Source organism: Aquarana catesbeiana, linkage group LG06, assembly GCF_042186555.1.
Source record: "Aquarana catesbeiana isolate 2022-GZ linkage group LG06, ASM4218655v1, whole genome shotgun sequence".
Lineage (NCBI taxonomy): Eukaryota > Metazoa > Chordata > Amphibia > Anura > Ranidae > Aquarana > Aquarana catesbeiana.
Genome location: NC_133329.1, coordinates 145,634,676 through 145,657,137, shown reverse-complemented (window position 1 = coordinate 145,657,137; position 22,462 = coordinate 145,634,676). Strand labels below are relative to the sequence as shown.

Here is a 22,462-nt window from a genome sequence, read left to right as displayed (position 1 = left end):
AATTTTAAAGCGTCGCCTATGGGGATTTTTAAGTACCAAAGTTTGGCGCCATTCCACGAGCGTGTGCAATTTTGAAGCGTGACATGTTAGGTATCTATTAACTCAGCGTAACTTCATCTTTAACACAATGCAAAAAAATTTGGCTAACTTTGCTGTTTTGTTTTTTTTTTAAAGCATGAAACTGTTTTTTTTTTTTAAAAAAAACGCGTTTGAAAAATTGCTGCGCAAATACCGTGCAAGATAAAAAGTTGCAATGACCGCCATTGTATTCTCTAGGGTCTCTGCTAAAAAAACATATATAATGTTTGGGGGTTCTATGTCATTTTATAGCAAAGAAATTATGATTTTTGACATGTAGGAGCGAAGTGTCAGAAATAGCCTGGATGCGAAGTATTTAAAGTCATATAATAGGTGTGACGATCAGGTATCCATAAACCAGTGTAGTGTATTATCAGTCTACTGATAATTTATACATTGAAGCGTTCTCCTTAAAATATACGTAGGAGCCAAGCTAGGAGACATTTTACATTTTATACGTAGTGATATCCGTCAAGTCCTCCCAACCCATTGTAATCCATGTTCATCTGCCACAACTACTTTCCCAAACCCACATCCATTCTCAGCAAGCCCACTGCCCCCTATTTTGGTATCCAATCATTGGGATTGTTTTATCATTATAGGAACATCTGTTTGATGAGTTTTGATGGCCTTGCAAGTAAAAACAAAAAAGTCAAATGAATACATTGGTTCCTTTTTTGGCAATGAAATGTAAGTACATTTCTTATTCTGTCACTTGTAAAGCAAGAAATATTTCTTGGAAAGGTATCAGTGTAACACACAGCTTATTAGGCAGGTAAAAGTATAACAATGATTTGTGGATTTATTGTTTGCGGTCATACTGCTGTAACAGAAATGTAATGAGTTGTTTAAAGAGCGGTCGGATCAGATAAATATTTAAAACCTAAAAACGGTCTGATTACTGAGCCTCCATGTAGAAAGTAGATTCTTACAAGGCAACTATTGCCTTACAACAGTCATTCCAGTCAATAATATGACTGATATTCTGAACAAAATGGTTGTCACGCATTGCCCATTCAGGCTGGTTAATCCAAGAAGAAGATGTTGTTGAATTGTGTGGCACACAGTTTCTTGATTTCATCTGTAAAAAAAAACATATATAAATAATATGAACACAAATGATTAATGCAAAAAAAGTAAAAAAAAAACAAACAAAACAAAGAAGAAATGTTTTTCTATTTTATATAATAACAAGCATAATTCTATCAGATAAACAACTTTTGAGCATTGCTGTGTCTGGGTTAAGTCCACCTAAAAGTGATATTATCAATGGAGCCTGGTGAGCGAAGTCTGGTTTATTAGACATCCTTGTATACTCCAAGAAACCCAAATTTTCCTTTCCTTTGTATGAATGTACAATTCGACAACACACAAAGCATATTCACCTGTGCTTTGTGATCCACTGCAATGTACGTGCCTTGGGGTGTCATGCAAAAGGAAAGACACCACAAAACCATCCGTGCGTTACGTTAATGCGTGGTAAAACATATTCAGGACAAAGTAACAGGTTCTCTTGTTAGCCCATCATCCCTCTTCCACCAATAGTTACCCTTTGTCATGCTTCCTCTACCATTCTGTTCATTTGCTGGAGCCCTTCGGAAATACCTGGTACATCCACCTTTGGGGAAAACAAAAAACCTTCTTCCTTTACTCCTAGTGCTCAAGCATGAGCAGCCAATCACTAGGCCAGAACACTGCCACTTAGGGGGAAAAGGTCATTAAACTGGAGCTTTGCCCATTTAACAGTTTAATAAAAATTCATGTTCTTTAACATTTATTCCACATTATTATTTAGTCTACCAAAATGAATATGTGCTAAAACTGCCTCCAGAATGGCTCCCGTTTCTTCTTCCTAGAGGCTGCCATTTTGCTGAAGCCCAGAGCAGTCACTTCCTTATTGGAACCTCTCCCCCTCTCCTTGGTCTCAAAAACTATATGACACTTTCTTCAAGTAAAAAATGGATTTTTAAAACAGCTTACCTGTAAAAATCCTTTTCTTAAAGTACATCACAGGACACAGAGCACCATAATAATGACTATGTGGGTTATACGCTTACCTTTAGGTGATTGGACACTGGCAACTAATAGTAAGACGGTTCCTCCCATATAACCCCTCCTATACCGGAAGCACCTCAGTTTTGTAGCAAGCAATGACGATCCCAGAAAGAGGGGAGGGACCTCTGTGTCCCGTGATGTACTTCAAGAAAAGGATTTTACAGGTAAGCTGTTTTAAAAATCTATTTTTCTTTATCGTACATCACGGGACACAGAGCACCATGATAATGACTATGTGGGATGTCCTAAAGCAATGCATCTGAGGGGGGGGGGGGGGACACATTATCCCTAAACCCAACGGGCCTGAGACTATAAAGCTGCCTGCAACACGCTGTGGCCAAAAACAGTCTCCCTTGAGATCTCATATCCACCTGGTAGAACCTGGTGAACCTATGAACTGAAGACCAAGAGGCCGCTTTGCAAACCTGAGCCATAGACACCTGCTGGCGTACTGCCCATGATGCACTAATTCCTCTAGTGGAGTGTGCTTTTAAAACCCAAGGTGGAACCCTGCGCTTTAATCCATACGCCTGGATAATAGTCTGATGAATCCACCTGGATATAGTTGAACTTGTTGCCGGCTGTCCTTTTTTAGGACCCTCAGGCAAGACAAAAAAAACAGTCAGTCTTCCGAAAGGGAGCTGACATTTTCACGTAAATCGCCCTCACCACATCCAGTGAGTGAAGCGACCTTTCCTCCCTAGTCTTAGGGTTTGGAAAAAAGGAAGGTAAAATGATATCCTGATTCAAATGAAATTTGGAAACTACCTTTGGTAAAAAATCCGGACAAAAGCGAATGACCACTCTGTCCTGATGAAGAATCATAAAAGGTTCTTTGCAAGAAAGGGCGGCCAGTTCTGACACCTTTCTAGCCGATGTTATGGCCACCAAAAAAAACTAATTTTCTGGTCAATATGACTAAAGGAATATGCCTAATAGGTTCAAACGGTTGACTCTGTAAGGCTGACAGTACCAAATTTAAGTCCCAGGGACACAAAGGTGGTTTAACCGGCAGCCTCAGGTGTGTTACTTCCTTGACAAAGGTTCGCACCAAAGAATGGGATGCAATTGGTCTTTGGAAAAAAACAATAAGGCCGAAATCTGTCCTTTAATTGTCCCTAAAGCGAGCTGCAAGTCTACTCCTGCTTGAAGAAAGGCAAGAACTCTTCCAATCGTATACCTACGAGGGCTCCATTTCCTCTCCTCACACCAAGAAATGTACGACTTCCAGACTTTATAATAGACAGCTCTAGAAACCGACTTTCTATCGTTTATCAAGGTAGACAAGACTGAACCCATAATACCACGGTCTTTCAACAGTCTGGTCTCATTAGCCAAGCCATCAAATTCAGCAACCGTAAAGAAGGATGGAATATGGGTCCTTGAGACAACAGGTCTGGACAGCATGGAAGGACCAATGGGTCCCCTACTGCCAACTTCACAATCTCCGAGTACCAGGATCTCCGGGGCCACTAGGATCACTGGTTTTTGCTCCTCCTGTATTCTGCGTAATAAATGCGGCAGAATTTGGATCAGGGGAAAGGCATATGTCAGAGAATACTGATCCCAAGGAACTACTAATGCGTCTATCTCGATAGCAAGCGGATCCTTGGTCCTGGAGACAAACCTGTCCAGCTTGGCATTGAATCTGGATGCCAGCAGATCCACATCTGGGGTCCCCCAGTATTGGCAGATCTGTAGAAAAACCTCGGGGTGCAGGGACCATTCCCCTGGCAACAATTTCTGGCGACTTAGGAAATCTGCCTGCCAACTGTCCACCCCTGGGATAAACACTGCCGAAAGGACGGCACGTTTTTCTGCCCAAGTCAATATATGGTTTACCTCTCTCTGGGCTGCCCGACTCCTGGTACCTCCCTCGTGGTTGATATATGCCACCACCGTGGAGTTGTCGGCCTGGACTCTGACAGGAAGACCCCGCAATCTGGATGTCCAGAATCGCAGAGCCAGACGAGCTGCCCGAATCTCCAATAGATTGATGGGCAGGGTCATTTCTGTCTGGGACCATACTCCCTGAACGGACGCCTCCTCTAGGACTGCTCCCCAGCTGAGAAGACTGGCGTCTGTAGTTACGACTTTTCAGGCTACTGGTGGAAAAGATTTCCCTCTTTCCAAATTGCTGGTTCTTAACCACCAAGAAAGGTTCCATAGTACCTGTGGAGAAAGAACCATCGGCTGATCCAAGGTTCGAGCCGACTTGTCCCAGGCCTTTAGAATACTGTTCTGGAACACTCTGGAGTGGAACTGTGCATAAGGCACTGCGCTGAAAGATGACACCATCTTGCCCAGTAACCTCATGCACAGCCGAATAAAAGGTGTTAGTTCTTTTTTCACCTTCTGGACAAGTTCCACTATGGAGGCGACCTTTAAGGGGGCAGAAACACCTTTTCTTGGGCGGTGTCCAAGACCAGACCCAGATACACCAAGGCTTGGGTCGGACAAAGAGCTGACTTGTCCAAATTTAGAATCCAACCTAGGCGTTGTAAAACCCGTACTGTTCTTGACACGTTTTGAATCAGCATGGGGCAAGAGCAATTGCCCTTAGAAGATCGTCCAGGTATCCTACTATGGAGACCTTCTGAGACCCTAGGGAAGCCAACACCGGGGCCAGAATCTTTGTGAAAACCCTGGGGGCTGCTGCCAGACCGAATGGTAGTGCCACGAATTGAAAATGACTGCCTTCTACAGCGAAGCGTAGGAACCTCTGATGTGGACCGAAGATTGGCACATGAAGGTATCAAGGTCCTTGATATCTATGGACGCTAAATAGTCTCCCTTTCTCAGGGATTTTATTATCGAATGAACTGACTCCATGCGGAAGGATCAAACATCTATAAAGACGTTGAGAGCTTTGGAGGTCCAAAATGGGCCTTACTTCCACATTTGGCTTCGGCACAGTGAATAGGTTTGAGTAAAACCCTTTGAACCTTTCCTCGTGCGGAACCTTTACAATTACCCCCTGCATCAGCAGATGCTGTAAAGCTAGGAATAGGCATCTTCTTTTCTTTGGATCCGACGGAACCCTTGAGTACAGAAACCGATTTGGGGGGAATTCCTGAAACTCTATTGTGTAGCCATATTTTACAGTGGAAATGACCCATCTGTCTCGAACTAGTTCTTCCCAGGCATCCCCAAACAGCCGAAGCCTGCCCCCCACCCGTGAGAGTGGGGCGCCCCTTTACAAGGTAGACTTGGAGTTGGGCTTGGGTGTCTTTTGGGTCCAGGGTTTCTTCTGACCCTGTGGTCTTTTAAACCCAGACGGCTGAGGCCGTTGATACCGCTTAGGGGAAGAAGCACTAGGTCCTGGAGCATTGGGCATTTTATAAGAGGGTTGCTTCCCTTTCTTTTTAATAGGGAGTAGGGCACTCTTTCCTCCAGAGATCTTTTGGATATATTTATCCAGATCCACGCCAAACAAGCGCTCTCCATGGAATGGAAAAGCTGCGAGTAGCCTTTTACATGGTGTTTCAGCAGACCAGTTCTTTAGCCACAAGACTCTGCGCATATGGATTGACAGTAATGCAAAACGAGACATCTGTTGGATTGAGTCCTTCAATGCGTCTACTGCAAAACATAAGGCATTAGGAATCTCTGATAACTTCTCAGCAGATTCCTCCTGGCAAGGTATTTACCAACTTTTTAAAGCGATCCTTTAGGGATTGATAAATCCCAATAGCTGCAACTGCTGGCTGAACTGCTGCACCAGCCACCAAAAAGGAGGCCTTTAATAAGGACTCTAGCTTTTTATCAGCCGGATCCTTGAATACCTGGGCATTATCCACTGGACAGGTTATACTTTTATTTACAGAAGATATGGCAGCGTCCACCAAAGGTGTGCCCCATTTCTTCCTGAACTTCTCCTCCATAGGATATAAGACAGAAAACCTTTTTGGAGGTAAGTATATCCTGTCAGGGTGCTCCCAGTCTGCGTAAACCACCTGCTCCAGTAACGGATGCAAAGGGAACGCTTGGGAAATTTGCTGAGGTCGCAAAGATCCCAAAGTAGAACAGGAGAGTGCAGACTCCTGAACCGGGGGTAACTTAAACTCAATTCGTAACATCTCAATTAGAGATTGGATAAACAATTTTTGGGAATGAGAGGCTGAAATTGGCTCTTCGGAGCCAGAGTCCTCAGCCGAGGATCCTTCAGCCTCTCCTTCCTCTCTGTCTTTCATGACCACCTCTTCCAAATCCTCTGCCCATTCTGGTACCAGATCACCTGGACCCATCTGGCTATAAGAGTCCTGGTGCTCTAGTGACTCACCACTTGGCCCAGGCTCAGGGGAGGGAGATCTATTACGCTTCCTCCCCCCCCGTGTTACAGAGGCAATCATGTCAGCTATTTTGCCCTCAAGGCCCGCTAAGGCAGATGCCAAATCCTCCTTTTTAACATAAGCCGAGGCAGGTATATTGGTAGAGGCCACTATGCCTGACAAATGCAATGGCTCAGCCAGGCTAGATGCTGCAGGTCTTTCAGGAGAAACTGAGGCTGCATCAGCATGGGGTTGGTCTCCTGTTTTTAAAGGAGGTACTCTTACCCCTGTGCTAGCCTTGTTCCCTATAATTCATTTTCTGGAAGACATTGCTTACACACGAGGAAGAAAAGGAGTACTCCCCACAAACTACAACCAGCCTTCAACCTGTCACCACTGTGTCCAAGACCTCCAGACTCACGCGCCCAAATATCGCTCTGTGCTGTCCACACGCACGCCAGGAGCTCCATCCCTATAAAGCCTAAGCTTGAGAGTGAGCACGCGTGATCAGTAGCATGTGCGCCGTGCAGCGCATGCGCCATCCTGAGGCATGCGCCGCATCTGTGACGTGCACAGCAGCGGCACACGCGCACACCGACGGTGCGCACACCGAAGGCATACACACACGCCGGTGGCGCGCATGCACGCCTGATCAAAACGCGCGCCATACCAGGCATCTGTAAGACACAGGTTTCAAGGTTTACCAGCAGGTTTCAGAGGGAATACATACATATATATAATAAATTTCCAAAGGGAGTACTCACCACCCCAAGCAGCAGGGACTGTTTTACCAGGCCCAATCTTCCCCTATCACGGCGGGTAGCGCCTCTAAGGACCTTCAGGGAACGGGTCCCCCATATTTTGGGGTCCACATCCCTGGACCTGTAAAGCACCCTTTCTGGTGTTACCTTGGGCAAGATTGACCAAGAATACCAAATTAACAAGGGTCCAGCGCCTTTATAGGACACATTACAAGCAACACCTTGTTCTTGAACCGAGGTTCGGGTACCATTCACTTTAGCTTTTGTTATGACATCCGAATGGATCCGATTATGACGTCCTCAGTGGGACATCTTTGAAGAAAATTGAAGAGCTTCAACAGCCATGACCATCACCTTCAAGACACTGGCGAAAAAACTGAGGTGCTTCCAGTATAGGAGGGGTTATATTGGAGGAACCGTCTTACTATTGGTTGCCAGTGTCCAATCACCTAAAGGTAAGCGTATATATCACACATAGTCATTATTATGGTGCTGTGTCCCGTGATGTACGATAAAGAAATATACATTTCCAGCCTTAAATTGTATGTCTTGGTTCAGATAGATATGAAGGCTGACAGAAGCTTTATAGTGCTCAGGTTAACAGCTGTCAAAGGAGAAAACAGAGAATTGGGCAGATAACAGAAGACACTATCCTTGTACATTTACCCCTTTTGTGTCTCCCTGGCAACAGAGATTGTTCTGTCACCTCTCCTGCTTTTCTTTTCTCCTCCCCTAATCTGTGTTCCCTCACAGAGTCTATGTCATTCCTGCTGCTTTCTTCTTCCTTCAGCAACAGTAAATCTTAAAAGCGGTCAGCTGATCCATCTCTAGTGGCTCTGATTTTAGTTACAGGGCTGAGAATAAAGAACTGAGAATGTGCAGAGAGTGCCTTACTGGATTTTAAACAGTGTGGGCACTTATTTCTAATGTTTCAATAGGGGCCAGCCTGAAGTGATCTATCAAGTCTTAATTGTCTGACTAAAATTACACTTTAAAGATGGATGGAGATTTTATATATATACTGATCTGAATGTGCCCCAAGGCTCTGATAGAGGAATGCATTGAAGGAGAGAATCACTTTTACCTTCCTCCTTTCATCAGGAGAGCAGCTAACATGCAGTCCAGTCCCTGACACTAAAAAATTGATGTGTCTGTCCCTGCCCCTCCATTACATTACCTTGACTGACTGCATAACTTCTAGAATAGCAGAGCTACTTTTGCATTATGGGTACTGGGCTTTTATCCTGCTGCAACCTAGCTTAACTAAAACCTGCTCATAGCGATGGTTTCTCCTTAAAGAACTAAAAGAGAAATCTTAGAAGCTATGAATTCACAGGGTACACTATTTTGCACACAGGGCTGCAGGTTTTGTAAAATTATAACGGTGTTGTATGATATTGTCATTTTAGATACAAACAGTCCTTTGAAGACTCCTTTAATTGCTTTTAATAACTCTCTGCAACCAATAGGCTGAATACAGAAGCAGCTGTCATTAATACCCATACATCCATAAGCAGATGTAATTACAGCCTGACCCCCAACATATATATACACACACACACACGTGCAAGCACCTATTTCCTGCACATCAATCATTTAAAATAAGTGACAATTACGGTTGTCAAAACACTTGGATGACAACACTGACACCTGCATTGACTAAAATGACACTAGGCTTGATCATGACATTTATACCTAGGGGAGGGAGTGCGGGATTATCACACTGAAATGAGACCCGCTAAATTAGACCTGCCTGCAGAAATGCCTTCAATGTCAAGGTGTGAGAGAGAGCCTAGATTTTAATTATTAAGACCATCTGTTGAAAAACGATGGGATGAATATTGATGACGTCTCGGAATGCATCCAAAGTTTAACATGGAACAGAAACACAAAACCATTCCGGTAACATGACCTGGCTAAGAAAGGCATAGCATGGAGATATTAGCAAGGGTGGCACTTCAATTGCAGTCGTACCAGCAGGGTTTCTCATACCAGACATACACAGAGCTATGAGTGGATGAATAATTTGGAAGTCAGTGCTTTAGAGCAGATTCCTACAAAGATTAGAACTTTCCCAAACACTAATGAGAATAACACTGGAACACACAGGTACAATGAAATCTGTAACTTCAGTTAGCAAGAACACCAGTTTTTATATCTCCCATCTCCATTAATATACATGTGCCATAGTGGAAGAGTTTTGTAAAAGTGTTTAGCTAAAAAGTGTACAGTACACCCCTCACATTTTTGTAAATATTTTATTATTATATCTTTTCATGTGACAACACTGAAGAAAGGACACTTTTGCTACAATGTAAAGTCCTGAGTGTACAGCTTGTATGACAGTGTAAATTTACTGTCCCCTCAAAATAACAACACACAGCCATTAAAGCGGAGTTACAGGCTTTTTTTTATTTATTAAATGTCAGCAGCTATAAAAAAAAGTAGCTGCTGACTTTTAATAAACAGACACTCACCCATCCCACGGTCTAGCGATGCAGCCGTACTGAGCCCCGCTCTTCTCCCCCTCCTCTCTGTCTCGCCTCCATTGAAACTGTGGGCACCCGGCCGTGACAGCTTGCGGCTTCATGGCCGGGCACGCACTGTGCATGCGTGAGTCGCGTTGCGCTCTCCGAGTGGACAGGCAATCTTCTGGGACCAGTGACATGTCCCAGAGGATTGAAGAGAGGGAGGGGCCGCCTAGGGGGGAAGGAGGAGTCGCCTAGGTGACCTGTAGTCGGAAGCAAGAAGTGGGACAGGAAGTCCCACTCAAAACTAGGCACCCACTCCACCCCCCCAAAAAAATTACATGCCAAATATGGCATGTAAGGGGATGAGGAGTGCTTAAAGCGGAAGTTCTACTTTTGGGTGGAACTCTGCTTTAATGTCTAAACCACTGGCAAAAAGTGAAAAATGTCCAAATTGGGCCCAAATAGCCATTTCTGCTCCCAGGTGTCATGTGACTCGTTAGTGTTACAAGGTCTCAGGTGTATTAAATTTGGTGTTATCGCTTTCAACTCTCTCATACTGGTCACTGAAAGTTCAACATGGCACCTCATGGCAAAGAACTCTCTGAGCATCTGAAAAAAAGAATTGTTGCTCTACATAAAATATGGCCTAGGCTATAAGATTGCAAAGACACTGAAACTGAGCTGCAGCACGGTGGCCAAGACATACAGTGGATTAACAGAACAGGTTCCACTCAGAACAGGCCTCACCATGGTGGACCAAAGAAGTTGAGTGCACTTGCTCAGCATCATATCCAGAGGTTATCTTTGGGAAATAGACATATGAGTGCTGCCAGCAGAGGTTGAAGGGGTGGCAGGGTTGCAGAGGTTGAAGAAGTGGTGTGTCAGTCTGTCAGTGCCCAGACCACACGCCGCACACTGCATCAAATTGATCTGCATGGCTGTCATCCCAGAAGGAAGCCTCTTCTAAAGATGATGCACAAAAAAGCCCGCAAATAGTTTGCTGAAGACAAGCAGACGAAGGACATGGATTACTGGAACCATGTCCTGTGGTCTGACGAGACCAAGATAAACCTATTGGTTCAGATGGTGTCAAGCGTGTGTGGCGGCAACCAGGTGAGGAGTACAAAGACAAGTGTGTCTTGCCTACAGTCAAGCATAGTGGTGGGCGTGTCATGGTCTGGGGCTGCATGAGTTCTGCCGACACTGGGGAGCTACAGTTCATTGAAGGAACCATGTAAGCCAACATGTACTGTGACATACTGGAGCAGAGCATGAGCCCCTCCATTTGGAGACGGAGCCGCAGGACAGTATTCCAACATGATAACAACCCCAAACACACCTCCAAGATGACCACTGCCTTTCTAAAGAAGCTGAAGGTAAGGGTAATGGACTGGCCAAGCATGTCTCCAGACCTAAACCCTATTAAGCATCTGTGGGGCATCCTCAAACAGAAGGTGGAGGAGCGCAAGGTCTCTAACATCCATCAGCTCTGTGATGTCGTCATGGAGGAGTGGAAGAAGACTCCAGTGGCAACCTGTGAAGCTCTGGTGAACTCAAGAGGTTTAAGGCAGTGCTGGAAAATAATGGTGACCACACAAAATGGCGGCACAGTGGTGTAGTGGGTAGCACTCTCGCCTAGCAGTAAAAAGGGTTGCTGGTTCAAATCCCAACCACGACACTACCTGCATGGAGTTTGCATGTTCTCCCTGTGCCTGCGTGGGTTTCCTCCAGGTACTCCGGTTTCCTCCCACACTCCAAAGACATGCTGGTAGGTTAATTGGCATCTGTCCAAAAATGGCCCTAGTATATGAATGTGAGTTGGGAACCTTGGATTGTGGGCTCCTTGAGGGTAGGGGCCGATGTCCGTGTGCAATGTATGTGTGGAGTGCTGCGTAAATTGACGGTGCTATATGGGTACCTTAAATAGCACACAGCTAAAATAAGGAAGGAGTGGCTTCACAACAACTCCGTGACTGTTCTTGAATGGCCCAGCCAGAGCCCTGACTTAAACCCAATTGAGCATCTCTGGAGAGACCTAAAAATGGCTGTCCACCAACGTTTACCATCCAACCTGACAGAACTGGAGAGGATCTGCAAGGAGGAATGGCAGAGGATCCCCAAATCCAGGTGTGAAAAACTTGTTGCATCTTTCCCAAAAAGACTCATGGCTGTATTAGCTATAAAGGGTGCTTCTACTAAATACTGAGCAAAGGGTCTGAATACTTAGGACCATGTGATATTTCCGTTTTTCTTTTTTAATAAATCTGCAAAAATGTCAACAATTCTGCGTTTTTCTGTCAATATGGGGTGCTATGTGTACATTAATGAGGAAAAAAAATGAACTGAAATAATTTTAGCAAATGGCTACAATATAACAAAGAGTGAAAAATTTAAGGGGGTCTGAATACTTTCCGTCCCCACTGTAGCCAGGAAGATGGGGTGAAGAGACCATTCCCCCGGGAACAACTGCTGGCGACTTAAGTAGTCCGCCTGCCAGTTCTCTACCCCTGGAATGAAGATTGCCGACATGCACGGCACATGCTTTTCTGCTCCGGTTAGGATCTGGTTTACCTCTCCCTGGGCTACACGACTCCTGGTGCCCCCGTGGTGACTGATAAAAGCCACTGCTGTAGCATTGTCGGATTGGATACTGACAGGACAACCCTGCAACCTGAATGTCCAGGCCTTTAGGGCTAGGTATGCTGCCCGAATTTCTAGAATGTTGATGGGTAAGGTCCTCTAGGTTTTGGACCATTTCCCTTGGCAGTCATCTCTTCCAGAACTGCTCCCCAACTCGAAAGGCTGGCATCTGTTACCACCTTCCAGGTAACTGGTAAGAAGGATTTCCCTTTCCGCAGATTCTCGGGTATCAACCACCAACTGAGGCTGTGATGCACTATTGGGACAAACGCATTGGAAAATCTAGCGCCTGGACTTTCTTGATTCAGGCAGACAGAATACTGTTTTGCAGCAGTCTCGAATAAAACTGAACATAGGGAACCGCTTCGAATGAAGCCACCATCTTTCCCAACAACCTCATACAAAGGCGAATAGAAGGACCCTTTTTTGCCCTGACTACCTAAACCAGCTCCTTTATAGCGCTGATTTTTGCCTGGGGTAAAAACACCCTCTTCTGGGTTGTATCTATAACCAGACCCAAGCACTCTAGTCTTCTTACTAGTTTTAAAGAAGACTTCTCTAGGTTGAGGACCCAACCTAGGTATTCCAGGTAGTTGACTGTGGTGACCAAGCTTTGGTCTAAGCGGGCTACCGACCGGTCTATTAAGAGCAGGTCATCTAGGTAAGCTATAATCGTTATACCATGGGCCCTTAATCTGGCCAGAGGAGGGGCCAGAACCTTTGTAAACACCCGAGGTGCAGTAGCTAGACCGAAAGGTAGAGCTACAAACAAAGTTTTTCTACTTCGAAACGCAGATATTTCTGATGATCGGGGAAAATAGGTACATGCAGGTATGCATCCTTGATGTCGATTGACGCCAGAAGTTGTTCTCCTCCTTGTAGGATGGAGACTACTGATCGGATTTATTCCATGCAAAAAGATTGAATTTTTAGGAACTGGTTTAGATCTTTGAGACCTAGAATGGGTCTGATATCTCCATTTGTTTTTGGCACCATGAAAAGATTTGAATAAAACCCCAACCCCTGCTCTTCTATGGAAATCACCATGATAACTTTTTGCGACAAAAGTTGGTCTAACGATTGAAGGAGAGACTTCTTTTTCTCTGGGTCTTTGGGAACATTTCATCTGAGGAAACGAGGAGACGGGGATTCTCGGAACTCTAGTTCATAACCTAGCGTTATTGTGGAGACCACCCATCTGTCCTGAAAATCCTCCTGCCAGACCTTTAAGAACTGTAGCAGTCTTCCCCCCACTCGAACAAGCGGGGGCGCCGCTTCATAAAGAGGCTTTAGCGTTCTGTCTTGTAGGTTTCCTCCCCCAGGATTTCTTTTGTCCCTGGAGTTGACTCTGAGTTTTACCTCTTGAACCTGATGGTGGAGGCCGTCGCGACTGCCTGGATGCTGATGCCCCTGGCACTGGAGAAAGAGCTTGTTTAAATGAGGGATGTTTACTCCTTTTCTTAACTGGCAAAAGGGTACTTTTCCCACTTGAGATTTTTTGGATATGATTGTCCAAATCATCCCCAAACAGCCTTATGCCGCAGAAGAGAAAACCAGCCAGGAGCTTTTTGCATGGCGCTTCAGCTGACCAATTTTTCAACCATAAGTTTCTACGCATTTGCAAGAACCCAAGCGTAAGGAGAGAGGTCTGAAGAATAGAATCTCTGATTGCGTCAACTGCAAAACACAAAGCCGCTGGCAGCTCGGCTAACTCCTGGGCCTGCTGTTCAGGGAAAACCTTGAGCACCTGTTTCAAGTGGTCTCTCAAGGACTGACATACCCCAATTGCCGCCACTGCAGGTTGAGCTACTGAACCTGCCAAGGAAAAAATTTTCTTTAACAGGAATTACAACTTTTTATCAGTTGGATCCCTAAGCATTTGAGCGTTGTCAACAGGACAAGTCAAACTTTTATTTACAGAGAATATAGCAGCGTCAATTGCTGGTATACCCCGCATCTTTGTACATTTTTCCTCCATAGGATAAAGTGTTGAAAACTTTTTAGGAGGCAAAAATGTTTATCTGGGTGATCCCACTCAGAATAAATAAGTTTTTCCAGCAATGAATGAACAGGAAAAGTATGCACAGCTTGAGGAGGCTTCAGTGGACCCAAAAAAGAAGTGGGTTTTTCAACCGACTCAGTTACGGGTAACTTAAATGTGGAGTGGACCATTTCTGTAAGAGAATGTACCAGCAATTTCTCAGCCTGTAAAGCTGAAGAGGGTCCTTCCCCACTTGATTCCTCAGAAGAGGAGTCATCAGTCTCTTCCTGGTCCCCTGAGAGGGATTCGTCTCCCCTTTCCCAGAGTTCCTCTGTTTGAGGGTCCTGGGTGGTAGAAGGGGACCTAATGCATTTTCTTACACTTTGTGAAGATGAGATTAAGGCCACTAATCTTTCCTCCAATGCACTCATGGCTGAGGAAAAAACCTCCTGAGTAATATATAAAGGGGCTGAAATGTCAGAAGAAGTTGCAGCCCCTAACCCCGACGGCTCACTCTGACCAGCCTCCCTAGGTCTTCCAGGGGGAGATGGTGTTGCAGAGGGGGGGTCCTCAGAGCCTGAAGGAGATCCCTTTGAGCCCCTATTTTTCGGGGTATTTGTACCTCCCCTTCTGCCCATAGTGCTAAGCACAAATGCAGAGGTACTACCAGAAATGCACCCACTGCTAAGCAAAATAGTTCAGCAACTGCCGCTGCTATCAAGGCTCAGGCTGATGCTAAGTAAACATGCCTGGGAATGCCTGTGTCACCCACACTCACATGCTATCCATCTGCTCTGTGTCCCTCCTTTAGCCGTGTGCACCTGCAAAAAGTGCACCTTTATAGCTATGCATAGCCCGCGTTGTGGGCGTTGAACCACGCTGAGGCCTCACTGACGCTCCGCCCCTCCCCCCCCCTTCATCTTTTTTAAAAAAGGACCATTTTCCCGCATGAGCAGGGGCTCCGATCCGACCGGATCCCACGTGGAGGGGGGGCTGGGGCGGAGGAAAGAGGAGGGCAGGTGGATGGAGAGCCGCCGTGATGGCGGCAGCAGCAGGAGCGGTGCGGCATACCGCTGACTGATCCATGGCCTCCAGCCTAGAAAGAAGCTGTGGGGGGACACTCCTGAAAAAAGAACCCCCCCCTTCCCACATCCTACCTGGAGCTTAGGCTCGGAGGAAGCATGCAGCTTGTGACACTGAGCAAGACTGACAAGCATGGAACAGGTACATGCTCTTGACAGACCCTGGTGGCGACTTTAGGCATAGCAACATTTACTTAAAGGAGAAAACCCACAAGGATTAGAAAAATTCCTTAGGAATCTCCCTTACTTTATCCGGCTGCAGGGTTAAGTGGTAAACCAAACAGACCCAATCTTAACCACTCACGGTGGGCTCCGTTAAAAAAACTTCAGGAACTGGTGCCCCTTGTTATCAGGGGATCCACACTCCTCGGCCTGTAAAGCACCCCACCAGGAAAATATGGCTGAAAAAAACAAAACACTGGATCCTGGGGTTCAGCTCTGTAAAAAAAAGAGAAGCGTTACAGGCAGAACCTCGTTTCTTCGGACACGAGGCTCGGGTACCATTCAATTTGGCCTGGAAAAGACAAAGATTTCTCCAGCAGAGCTCAGCACGTCTTTACTTGTGGCCAACACCTAAGACACTGGCGAAAAAACTGAGGTACTCTCAGTAAGGGGAGGGGTTATATAGGGAGCTAAAATTTCCTGTCTAGGGTGTGCCAGTGTCCATCACCTAAAAGGTGCCTATAGAACCAGTTCAGTAAATACTGTGGCTCTGTGTCCCGTGATGTACGAAAAAGAAATGAAATAGTTTTCAAAATTTTTTCAATAAATATGTGAAAAGTGTGGTGTGCATTTGTATTCAGCCAATCAATATTTTGTAGAACCACCTTTCGCTGCAATTACAGCTGCAAGTCTTTTTGGGTATATCTAGAGAATGACATTTTTGCCCATTCTTCTTTGCAAAAAATCTCAAGCTCTGTCAGATTGGATGGAGAGTGTCTGAAGATCAATTTTCAAGTCTTGCCACAGATTCTCAATTGGATTTAGGTCTGGAGTTTGACTGGGCCATTCTAACACATGAGTAAGCTTTAATCTAAAGTACCATTCCATTATAGCGCTGGCTGTATGTTTAGGGTCGTTGTCTTGCTGGAAGGTGAACCTCCGCCCCAGTCTCAAGTCTTTTGCAGACTCTAACAGGTTTTCTTCTAAGAGAGTTTCCTGCTGATGCATAATACATGCAAAACGCATTGAGGCTAGTTGTGCGACGCTGACATAATTTCCGGCCCATGACCCGCATCGAAATCGATGCTTGAACCGCACGCCGACTTCCTGAAACGAAACGCCCAGCACAGGCTATTACTGGAACACTGGATAAACTCACTGCCAGTCTAAGGCACTATTAAATGTGAGTGTAAACTTTTTGATGTTTTTTAAAGAAATAAATATGCGGAATTTTGTGCAATGATAGCCGTTTGTCTTTACATAAGGTGGAGATACATGAAAGAGCACTGCTGTATCTACTGGGCATATTTATGATCATCCATTTAAAGGACCAAAGAGATTAAGGCATAACACAGACTTTTTCATTACCGTTTTCTGGCGAGTACATATTGTGGAAGGTGGTGGTGAATCACAGATCCTGAGTGTCTTGGATTGCACATTAAGGCCTCATGCACTCTGGACGTTAAAATAATGTTATAAAAATGCCAGTGAGTTTTTCAACATCTTTTAAGGTTTTTGCAATAGCGTTTTTTAAACGTTTTTCCACGTTAGCGCTTGAGCGTTTATCAGCGTTTTTTTACGTTAAGAGCGTTTTTACAGCTGAAAAACTCCTCTCAGAACCCACTAGTTTTGAGTTTAATTAAAGCCAAAAAAGCCCCAGCCAAAAACTGATGATAACAGCCTGTGTGCATGGACACATAGGATAACATGATAGGGCGTTTATGGACGGTAGAAAAAAAAAAAAATTATATATATGTATATATATATATATATATATATATATATATATATATATATATATATATATATATATATATATATATATATTTTTTTTTTTTTTGTATGCACAATTGATTGAGTATTATTGATGTGAGCAAATATTTAGTTGGGGTTGTCACTTTAATACACTGATAAAGTATTAAATACTTTTGACACTTATAAGCGGCGTTTTTTAAAAAAAAGGGTTAGCGTAGCTACCTATTTTTATACATTTTCCAACTGTTTCCACTACAATTCGTGGGAAAATTGTAGCCGCAGCAAACCCCACATGTTGATAAGTTTTTTTGAACTTGGTTTACACATTATTGTTTTGCCCCGGTGGCACAAATCACACACTTTTTTCTTGTAAGATTGCCCTGTATTTGGCTCCATCCATCTTCCCATCAACTGTGACCAGCTTCCCTATCCCTGCTGAAGAAAAGCATCCCTACAACATGATGTTGCCACCAACATGTTTCACAGTGGGGATGGTGTGTTCAGGATGATGATGTGCAGTTTTATTTTTTTGCCACAAATAACGGGCTGTTTTTAGGACAAAAAGTAAAATTTTGGTCTCATTTCATCATAGCATCTTCTTCCACATGTTTGCTGTGTCCCCCACATGGCTTTTCGTAAACTAGACTTCTTATGGCTCTCTTTCAACAATGGCTTTCATCTTTCCATTCTTCCATAAAGGCCAGATTTGTGGAATGCACAACTAATAAGTTGTCCTGTGGACATATTCTCCCACCTGAGCTATGGATCTCTGCAGCTCCTCCAGAGTTACAATGGGTCACTTGGCTGCTTCTCTGATTAATGCTCTCCTTGCCTGGCCTGTCAGTTTAGGTAGACAGCCATGTCTTGGTAGGTTTGCAGTTGTGTCATACTCTTTCCATTTTTGGATGATTGAATGACTAGTGCTCCGTGAGATGTTCAAAGCTTGGGATACTTTTTATAACGTAACCCTGCTTTAAAACTTCTCTGCAACTTTATCCGTGACCTGTCTGGTGTGTTACTTGGCCTTCATGATGCGGTTTGTTCACTAAGGTTCTCTAACAAACCTCTGAGGGCTTCACAGACCAGCTGTATTTATACTGAGATTAAATTACACACAGGTGGACTCTACTTACTAATTATGTGACTTCTGAAGACAATTGGTTGCACTAGATTTTAGTTAGGGGTATCAGAGTAAAGGGGGCTGAATGCAAATGCACGCTCCAGTTTTCAGAGACTTATTTGTAAAAAATTGTGAAAAACATTTATCATTTTCCTTCCACTTCACAATTATGTGCCACTTTGTGTTGGTCTATCACATAAAATCCCCAAAAAATACATTTATGTTTTTGGTTGTAACATGACAAAATGTGGAAAATTTCAAGGAGTATGAATACTTTTTCAAGGCACTGTAGGATCCAGCCTCCAAGATCATGGGCTCTGGCCTGTTACTTCCTTGTTTCACAATTGGTTAGAATAGCCAGTAGTAGTAGCAGCAGCAAATAGTGTGCAACCACCCCCCCCCCCCCCCGGTTTTAACGTGAACGGTTAGACAAGACAATTTGGTTTGTTTGCAGGCTAGCTGGTAAGTGAACTAGGGATTTTCGTTTGTTGTTCCATGTGCTCCTTGCTGCAATGACAGTTATAGGTTTTGCCAGTTGCCGTTTGTTTGTCCTGTTGGTAATTGGTGAGGAAACACATTGGATACCATTGCTGCCACTGTGCTATGCTGGGTGCAATATTAAAAGCTGGCTTATTGCTGTCAAGCAATATTAAAAGCTCCGGACAAAGAATAAAAATGAATTATATATGCCTTAAAAGACATTTAATGCTCACCATTTACTTCAATTAGGTTGGAATTCTTTTGGTTCAAGATGACATACAGTTCCCGCTGGTCAGACTTCTTTCCTACTACCCAATAATCACTCATTGCTTTTACTATGATTTCTTCATCTTCATCCGCTCTGTAAAAACAAAAATCTGTCAGAATAAAGCAAAAAGCACAAGCAACCAATAAACATGATGATGGAAATTTGCTAAAACTGGAGCCCACAGAATGTGGAACAGCTGTGCATAGTAACCAATCAGCTTCTATCTTCAGTTTGTTTGATTAAGCTTTGAAAATAAAAAAGATAGAAGCTGATTGGTTCCCATGCATAGCTGCTCTGGATTCAGTCTGCTCCAGTCTTAATTTCCCTCAAATTGCTTGCAATACATGGCCAGTGTAGTATTTATAGAACTAGTAAATCACAAATGTCTCCAGAATAATTGTACATTCCCCTTGCTATTTAGCATAATATAATATTGTAATGTAAGGTTTTAACATTTTCTCTGATTTTATTTTGCAGGTATAAGAAGCAAAAACGTGATTGGATTGAGTAGGGAATGATTAGGACCCAACCAGCTTTTTTTTGCCTGCATCTTATAGGAGAGCTTTACTTCAGACAAAATATTTTTTCTTCTCCAGTTAACGCTCAACTCCATGCACACGTGAAAACACAATTTAATTCATGTATGTGTTCATTAAAATAGTCAATCATTTTAAAATTGTTAAATAAAACTAGCAATCTTTTTTATCAATATTAGCATCCTGTAATCCTCACACAGCAGCACTTGGATTGTGTGGATGAACAGCAGGTGGAAACTTATAGTAGCTGTCTGCTGAAAATAATGGAACAATTGCGCAATATGGCAGTGGGTATGTAGTCTTCAGTAGTGAGTACCATCCTGCCCTAGTATAGTGGAGTAAGTGCAATATACTGTATGTGAACCATATAAAAAAGTTTGCTAAATATATGAAAGATGTATAGCGGTCTGCATGGGGTTCATTTACAATCATTTGCTATGGCAGCCTCCCTTTTCCTCTCCTTACAACTTTCCATTAAGGTGACCCAGATTGCTTAAATTAAATCAAGGTGTGACAAGTCACCCTAACCAGAATATGACTGATGTAAATGTATAATATATATGTAAAGCGCTGCATAAATTGACAGCGCTATACAAGTACCTGAAAAAATAATAATAATAATAATAATAATAATAATGGGTAGAAACCCTGAATTAACAAACCTTGTAAAATCACTATTAATGTCCCCAAGTATCTTCATTAGTTCTGGTTGTACAGAAGTCAGTGAGACGCTGGGGGTTTTCTTGAGGTGTATTGTACTTTTCTCTGCTAGGTTCATGTGGTTAAAATAAATAAATTTAAACTGTGGTTCTTTCTCTGACCTGAAGCAAAGAGAAAAAAAGTTACTTCTGAGAAAGACATTTTGGGAAACATCACATCAAGACCATGCTAGTTCTTCTAATTAACATATTAATACAAACGGCAAAACCACAAAGTGATGCAACTTAACCACTCGTGGTCCTTAGCTTATTTTAAAACATCCTGGACTTTAAGTGATTAAAATAAAGTTCATGTCTGCAATCAAGAGCCTGGTATAATTTTCTTCAGCCAGCGATTGGCTGTTCAATAAAAAGTACCATGAGAAGTGTGAGGAAATCAGTTTCATTATCTCCTCTGCAAAACTTGAAGCTGAGACGGACATGCCTTTCATCACTTCTGATTTCAGAGCAGCAATTCCCCAGCTATTGTAGCTGGTGAAGTAGCTAATCAAGCTCAATATGTGCTTGATTTGCTGAAGTAGACACACTGGGGGTGCCTAAAGACTACATCATAAGAACCTGTCACCTGCCCATGCGATTACATAAGAGGCCTGTTAACTTTATTGCTATCACAAGGGGCTAACTGCAAAAAAATGCAATACATCTTAAAGCACCCTATCCTCCCATGTGTAGAGCTTTCACATGTGTATGTAAAATGGCAATTGCACCACACATGTAACTGCAAACATTGGAGTGAGAGTAACAATTCAAGGGCCAAAATTCATGGTTAATTTCTAGCTGTAAAGGCTTTTACAGCATCTGTAGTATTTTAGGTACCGTAGTCTTCGGCCATTTAATGGACAGTTTTGAGTCTTGATATGTTTGGTATCTATTTACTCCGTGCAACCCCATCTTTTATAATTTCTTTTACAAAAGAATTTATTAAGAAAAATTAAATCAGACAGATTAGGTGAACAGTGAGATGGTTACAACATATATAGCGTAAAAAAAAAAAAAACCTGACAAAGGGATAAAAGAAAAAAAAAAAAAATATAGCTTAGCTTCCGAATTTAGCATATCGTTAAAATTAAAGTCCATAGTTGAGAAAGCTTGAGATTCCAGATTGTATCGTGTGAAGAGCGGATAAAAAGACACCTGAACATAATATTGAAGGTCATTAAACATTTAAGCATGGTAACAGTGGATGTTATAAATATAAGTATACAATATATCATTGGGAGAATGCGAACACAGTAACCTTCCTCACCGAGTCATGCTCGGCAATCTGGCGAGCATTAAAAGTAAATCCACATAAACCATCCTTCATATTTTAACAAGCAAATTGAGTATTATATTGTGTTTATGTGTTCTAAAATTCATTTTAATGTATTTTTTTTCTGAAAATATGCATTTGATAAACCGCTGCATAAATATTTTGGCATAAAAAATTGCAACTGCCACCAATTTATTCTACAGGGCCACTGCTTTCAGAAAATATATTATGTTTGGAGGTTTCAAGTATTCAGATTTTTACATGAGTGTGAAAAAAAAAAAAAAAAAAAAAAATGTATGATTCCACCACCCTCTGTGCATCAAACTCAGCAAGAACCCTATAAACCTGCAAGGTAAGCACATTCACATGCTGTTGAGCACTAGCTAAACTGCCTCTCCTACATGTTACTAAAGGCCAGTAGGGCTACCTATCATAATGCCGGGCCAAATAGCACACGTGGGAGAGGCTAACATAGCCAATGACACTATCAGCAAATGTCTATTCATTATAGCACCCCAGATCAAAGTCCATTGTTACATACCCTGATATTCTTCTGTTGATGTTGTACTGTTCACAGATGTCTGAAGCTAACACTGTTAGTTGAGGTCCTACAAGACTGTCCAGTTTTCTACAGAAATCCGGCGTTAGTTGCACAGAAGCTATAAAAGGTAGAACGAAAATAAATAAGCACATAGGCTTTACCTCCATCAGAGCAAAGATTTTATAACAAAGATTATTAATTGTCACTTCTATGTATATTATACAACTAAAGCTCAGTCAATTGCATCCATTTATGGTCAAACCTATGTCTGAAACACAAGGAGATCATAC

General features: G+C 43.1%; 1 protein-coding gene across 2 annotated transcripts in view; it reads right to left on the bottom strand.

Annotated features, from left to right (window-relative positions):
• Nucleotides 1-854: 854 nt before the first annotated feature.
• Nucleotides 855-22,462, bottom strand: part of CCZ1 (CCZ1 homolog, vacuolar protein trafficking and biogenesis associated) — a 108,676-nt gene continuing 87,068 nt past the window's right edge. For both annotated transcript variants that reach the window (XM_073591010.1, XM_073591011.1), the window contains exons 13-16: nucleotides 22,173-22,290; nucleotides 20,323-20,481; nucleotides 19,090-19,217; nucleotides 855-1,159 (exon numbers count right to left, since the gene is read on the bottom strand). In XM_073591010.1, the coding sequence (XP_073447111.1) occupies nucleotides 1,104-1,159; nucleotides 19,090-19,217; nucleotides 20,323-20,481; nucleotides 22,173-22,290 (461 nt within the window). In that variant the 3' untranslated portion in view covers nucleotides 855-1,103. The remainder of the gene's footprint in view (nucleotides 1,160-19,089; nucleotides 19,218-20,322; nucleotides 20,482-22,172; nucleotides 22,291-22,462) is intronic.